Source organism: Limulus polyphemus, unplaced genomic scaffold (assembly GCF_000517525.1).
Source record: "Limulus polyphemus unplaced genomic scaffold, Limulus_polyphemus-2.1.2 Scaffold3783, whole genome shotgun sequence".
Lineage (NCBI taxonomy): Eukaryota > Metazoa > Arthropoda > Merostomata > Xiphosura > Limulidae > Limulus > Limulus polyphemus.
The window spans coordinates 63,915-70,939 of record NW_013669393.1 but is presented as its reverse complement, the minus strand read 5'-3'; the positions used below and the strand labels follow the sequence as shown (position 1 = coordinate 70,939).

General features: G+C 34.2%; 1 protein-coding gene across 3 annotated transcripts in view; it reads left to right on the top strand.

Annotated features, from left to right (window-relative positions):
* The window catches only part of LOC106470033 (cysteine--tRNA ligase, cytoplasmic-like), a 44,277-nt gene that overhangs the window by 34,294 nt on the left and 2,958 nt on the right, over positions 1-7,025 (top strand). For all 3 annotated transcript variants that reach the window (XM_013930558.2, XM_022398585.1, XM_022398584.1), the window contains 2 exons: positions 3,881-3,948; positions 5,768-5,911. In XM_013930558.2, the coding sequence (XP_013786012.1) occupies positions 3,881-3,948; positions 5,768-5,911 (212 nt within the window). The remainder of the gene's footprint in view (positions 1-3,880; positions 3,949-5,767; positions 5,912-7,025) is intronic.

Here is a 7,025-nt window from a genome sequence, read left to right as displayed (position 1 = left end):
TACTATTAAGTATCTGGGCTTTTTTTTGTCTGTCAACTGTCAATGAAACTTAAGTCTACTTTTTTATACTAATATTTCTACTATACTAAATATTTTTTTAATTTAATTATATAGTGCATCTAAGAACATAGAATACTAAAACGTAAAAAGCAGATGATGACCTATAACTGTCATAATTATTCTGGCTTTCTAACTATGCAATAAGAGCCATTAAAAATTCAGCTAAGATGTTTTTCCCATTGAACTGGAGGCAAAATAGAGAATTCTTTGTACAGAAAACATTGCAATATAATACATCATTTGATAGATTAAAACTTTGACTTTCTATTGGTTATTAATAATAGTATTAAGTCAGAGGAAACTGTTGGCAATTTATGAAAGAAAGGATGTAATAGGTTGGCATGGCAAATGTTTTTTTCTTTTCTAGTTTATGGCTTCATAAACAAATAAGACTGAATGCTTTAAAAATTATGCTTTGCCTGAGTAATAAATATATTATAATGAATAATTTATGTTAAATTCTGGAGTTCTTGAAAGGGGGGTAAATATATTAGAAAAGAGGGAAGACCTAGAGAGCATATGTTACAATTCTCATACTAGAGAAGATTGAGGAGCTTTTTAAATATTTCCTTCTAAAATTAGGAACTTAAAACTTGTATAATTAAAATTTCATTTATTAACTATGTTTTGATACCAAGTTTATTCGTGTACCATGGTAATAAAGTAATTTCATTAAAATTTGAATGTAACTCTAAAAAAAGTATTGACATGTACTTTGACTTGCCCATGGCAAGAGGGTTAATATACACCTACCTGCTGCCTAATGTGTGTGATCTTATTCAGGATCCCTTTCTTTGCACTGATGTCTTCTGGGCCCATTCACATCAGATTCGTCTCACTGCTTGTCATGTACTGGGAACTAGGAACCTGGTGGTGGACCATTTTACCAGTGAAGTAGTCTCTACACCCTCAGGACTTTCATTGGGTTTGTTCTCAGTTGGGCATGCCTTTCATAGATGACTTTGCCACCCCCTCTCAACTTCAAGCGTTCTCTCTTTTAATCTCTGGTTCCTCATCCTTTGGCTCTAGCTATCAATGCTGTCAGTCATGACTTGTCTCATTTTTTTTCTATATGCATATCTTCCTCTCCTCCCTCTGGTCCTCACCTTGATATATGACAAACCTTGTCGAGTCCTATTTGTGACATATCTTTGGCCAACTCAACCTTGTTTTCCTCTGATTCCTCACTTAGCACCCAAACTCCCCTTTTTCTGTCTAATATCTTCTCTCTGTTGCTTCAACCTCACACATCTCTGTTTCATCAAAGGACATCTTCCCTTCATCTTCTTGTATGGGATTTGTGTGGTCCATTGCCTGTCGAGCTGGACTATCTGATTACTGTCTGATTTTGTAGCCTTTTTCTTCTCACATTCCTCTTGCCCTTCCACTTTAACTGTATATCAACATAAATGGCATGTCTATTATGGTTAGTCCATCTGCCACTTCTTCATCCTGGCCCTCCCACTGTTAAACAACATTCTGCATTTTGTACTTGGTTGTTCAAACAAGGTTTGTCAGCCTCTACCTTATCAGCAGCGTTATCCACAACATTTCACCCTTTCCTGGTACATGGTGCTTTCTTTCCATGTACTCTTACACTTTTTCCTTCTTCACCAAACTCTTGCCCAACTCCCATACCAGATGGATCTTAATGTAGTTTTGCATGCTTTCATGTATGACCTGTTTGATCTATTAGCTTCTTGCCTCTCATACCACCTTTGATCTCAAAACGCATTTCTTCCTCCTCACCTATGGTTGCCATAATTCAGACATCTATGAAGTTGGTTATTCTTGCTCTCTTTCCCACTGCACATATATTCTCCTCTACCCAGACTGTCGCTCAGGAAGGTGACCAAATTTTCTTTCCTATATCCCTTCCTTCTATTTCTCACCTCTGCTATCATTCAGACCTATATCAGGTACTGTGTTCTGCTCAAGATGTTTGATGTTACTTATCACACACTTCTCCCGTTTGGGATCTCTGTCATTGTTTGTTTATACCATCGGACCACACATTTTCCAGGAACCCTCTCTTGCAGGCTCTGTTGTCTTTCTTCCCATTTCTGCCAGCTTTTGGACGAGATCCTCCAAATGAGCACATGAATGACTCCCCACACTTTCATCTCTCATTATCTATATCAGCTGGCTATTTTTTTTTGTCTCCTGCTGATATTTGACTTCCATCAGTTGCCATTCTTTAATCAATCCATCATCTTTGAGAAGAGTAAGTTCATTTCCTTTTTCAGCTTTACATTTATTGGGATCTCACTAGGTGATTGGTGTTGTCTCCCAGGATATGCTTATTTCCAAGAATCCATGTCAATCCAGGATAACAGAAAGTGCTCAAACCATCATCATTGGCTCTACTAGTTCCCACTGCAAGATGGAGTGTTCCACAAGACCACTAGAGGTATTCTTGTGGTTGTATTACTTGCTCATTTGTGTGATCCAAGCCAAACAAATTCTATGGACTATCATGGAAAAAGTCAGTACTGGAGAAGTATTCTGCCCACTTTTTTGACTCACTCTTGCCAGCTTTTAAAATAGGTTATTACAGTCACTCATTGCACTGTCCCCAGTAAAATATTCTTCCGGCTGGTGGTCTGATGGGAATCCTGGCACTTTTTTGGGTCTCTCCAATGCAAATTCTTCCTCCTTTTTTCTTTGAGTGGAGAGCAGGAGATCTTTGACACTAACTAGTTTCTAGTTGCTGGCCCATGGAGAATACTCACCAGTGGAGCTTAGCACAATACAATTAGAAGTGAGGCAGGTGACACTTATAGTGTAGTACAGATTGCTCCTCAAAAAGTATGTCACAAAATTAATGTGCCATCCTCCTGCAGGCAGATACTGTTTGGTAAAGTTGAGGTGGCATATGTCATATGGTCTGATCATGCCCCAACCTCACTACTCAAACATATATATTTGTTCAATGACCTCTTATGTGTAAGTGTTTGGATGGTCATGTTCTTATTCTGTCTGTCCCTGCAGCTCATTTGCCTTTCCTCCCTTATATTCTAGGCAAAGTGTATACCCTGATCAAGGTAAGATGTGGTCTCCCACAGGTGTGTCTGTCCCAATGGGAGCTCCTGCTATTGGGTGTCACACTCCATGGGATTCCCTTTGGGTGCTTTCTGAAGGGAGTTCATCTTTGTAAATTTTTTCACCAGCCCCTTCATCATTTCAGGGTGAGATTCTAGCATTTCTGTGTGCAAAAGTGAGTTATCATTCAGAAGTTAACACTTTCCTAATCTGAAAGTGTATTTATTATAGATACCTCCTCACACATTCCCACCCATTCTCCCCACTTCTGATACATATTTTTTGTTTTGCCTCATCAAAGAGTGATGTTATCACAAATTCAAATGCATAGAGGGAGTTACTACACATGGAAGTTGTGTCACCCTCCTATTTGTGAAGGGCTTTTGTCACATGATGACATCATAATGCACCAGCACAGTTCATGTTAAACACGTGAATTTAGGTGGGCATTATGTCAAGGCTAGTAGCATGTAAATTTTATAGACAAATGCACAAGGAAGATAGCATTTGTATGTGTTGAGATGATTATCTATTGAAAATAAATTTTCAGATTAGGAAAATGTTAACTTTAACATGAAGAATTGATCCCAGTTAAGATAAGATTAAATTCATACTAATTTATAAAAATTGTGAAAATCAAACTGATTAATACCAAAGAATCTGATGGATTTAGGGCCATATTGGAGAAACACATTTGTGTCACATTTGAAAATGAACAAAATTACATTCAATATATCTTAAATGTGAAGTGTTTGTAATCAGTTCTGTTATCTGTCAGGTCTTCCTCCCGTAGTCAAGCTGGTTGATAAAGAAACTTTGCTAAAAGAAAGAGAGATGAAACTAAAGGTAAGAGTTTCAGTGAGTTTGTCTCATCAAATGTCTTATAAAAATTAAAACAATAACTTTCAAGATTTCACTTTGACACCAATAGCTGTTTTGGTACCAGTGTTTTTAAGGCAATTTTGAAGCATTTATGTAATTAAAAGACCGATGTGTATCAATAAGTCCATGTGTGTATGTGTGCTCGCTCACCTGAACACCCAATATTCTTATTGGTTAATTATATAGTGGTACTTTTACATTTATATGAGTGCATAAGTGAACAAAGTGTAACATGTATTGTTCTATACAAATGCAAAACTATTATGGTTATAATATTAACTTTAAAGATAATTACTTTAGTAACATAAACATGCTAGGAAACACATTAAGTTAATTCGTTATCATTCCGTAACTTATAACTAATGAAAAACCATTACATCTCAATACAAATTCCAACAGGCACCTAGAAATCGACAGTTAGGCCTAAAGTTTGAATACGCTTCATATGCAAAGCAAGAGTTTTCCTGCTATATAATCTGTGGGAGTTAGCTATAACAGTCACTGCCACATCTTCATTCAGTTTTGATGCTCTACAGCTAACAGATTGCAGGAAAGAAAATAATTACAGGTTTCAGGTGATATACAAATGTGATTTAGATACATATACAGACAAGAAATTTACAAAAAAAAAACACATGGTGATTATTGGTTTTTACACTTCTTGATACCATAATTTTAGAAATTCACTATTTTATAACTATTATATGTTTTCAAGTATCTCAATATAGGTGCTAAAAAATTGATAATTAGGTCTAAAGTTTAAATATGCTTTGTACTCAAAGCACAAATTTACCTGCTAGGGGAATAAAATGTTAAACCACTTTAATTAATGGTGGTAATGGATCCAATGCTTTGCTAATACTTTAAGGGAGAGTAAAATATGGAAGGAAAAATAAATAAAATAGAAACAAATGAAGACAATTGATTTTTACAGTTTTTGATATGATAATTTTAAAAATTTACTGTATATATAATTAAACGAACACTGTGTGTTAGTCAGTCTGTTTATGTATGCATACTCACTCACCTGGAAACCCTATTCTTATTGGCTAATTGTATAATGATACTTTTACGTTTACAAGTGCAAAAGTGAACAAAAGTATAACGTGCATTGTTCTATACGAGTGCAAAACTATGATGTTTATAACATTAATTTGAAAGACAGTATCTGCAGTAACATGAACAAATGCATAAGGAAACACATAGAGTTAATTCATTACCTTTCCATGGCTTGTAAGTAATAGAATACCATTACATCTCAATACAAATTCCAACAGGTGCCTAAAAATCAACAGCTAGGCTTAAAGTTTAAATATGCTTCATACACAAAATGCAAGTTTACCTGCTAGGGGAATAAAATATTACACAATTTCCCTTATTGGTGGAAGTGGATCCAATGCTATGCTAACACTATAAGGAAGAGTATGTCAACATTCAAGTTAATGGTGCAGGCAAATATTTTATATAAAAAGCTAATTCATGTTGTATAATTTAATATAGTGAAATAATTCCTTAATAATGTTAGGATGATGATGAAGTAGCCTTTATGACCTTGTGCTTAGTTTTGTTGTGTACTGTGTTTGTTATGCATAGTTACATAAACATTGGGTTTGCTTTGATTCTCCAGTCTGCTAAGTTGGACTCTGTGATAAGTTTTATCCACATTATCAAAACAGTTAATATAAATATCCAAAAACTTATTTAATATTTCACTTTAATGTTCTTCTAACCAGATTTTTAACTTATTTAAGCATTATTCATTATGTATTGACTTTTATGGTAGGCAGAAGAGGAAAAGCGCTTGGAAAAAGAAAGGAAAAAACAACAACAGTTAGAAGCTCAAGCAGCCAAAGATGCTCAGCGAAAAATTCCTCCTTGGGAACTATTCAAATTAGAAACTGATAAATATTCCAAGTTTGATGAAAAGGTACAGAACAGTTTTCTATCTTTTTGCTAAAATGTGAATGAAGTACATTTTGTTGAAGTGTTATGAGTATTCGAAATGATCAAATATTTTCATTTGAATCTACTTTGTCATCTTTTATCTTGATGCTCATTTAAAGATTTCTTTGTCAGCTATAGTTTGAAAAATGGGAGCCTTATTAAATTTGTGTTCCTTATTATTACTATTTTTGATTTTCCTAACCGTTGTTTAATTAAATTATGATTAAATCAACTCTCAAGAAAATAATCAACTAATCAGAATTAGTGTCCAAGTAATTAATATATTGCTAACATTTGTTTTGTTTTTAAGCACAAAACTATATAATGGGCTATCTGTGCCCTGCCCAACTTTAGCCTTATAATTTTTCTTTTTTTTTTAGTCTTTCATGATTTGAGGGTCTTGGGTTTAATTCCCATTGCCATTTAACTTACTCATCCTGTCTTTATTATGATGCAGCTACTTAGGCTATCTGTCACTGTCATTAATTTTTATCTTATTTTTTTTAACTGCTGGCTAGAGGGAAAGCAACTGGCTGGCAGCATCTACCAGGAACACTTTACTAATCAATTAATTAAATCTAATAAGTTAATGGGACTGTCAATTAATCAGTTAGCGAATACCAATAATCACCTAGCTATAGCTGTATATGTATAATTTCAAATGAAATGGCACATTATGTAATGATTTAATTTACACATGTATAATTTCACATTTGATACCATGTTTTGTAAGTTTTAATATGATGTGGGTGTATAATCTTGTATTAGATAGCACACTGTATAAATTTTAATAAGATGAACATGTATAATTTCACATTAAATAGCAAAACCTCTGTAATGAGAAATTCATAGTGTCAATGACCAGTAAACATCAGTATTGAAAGTATCCCAATGTAGATGTTTAAGATATTATTGCAGCCAAAGAGTATAGGCATTAGCCAGTTAAGGTATTAGGTCATCAAGAAATTAATGTCGCATTTTGAAACATTTTCATTAACCACCGCACAAAAACTTAAATCACGTGTAATAGTTAAATGAATCTCCTAAATGTCATGTTAGTGTAGCCTATATAATGTACAAAGTTTAGTATACTCTAA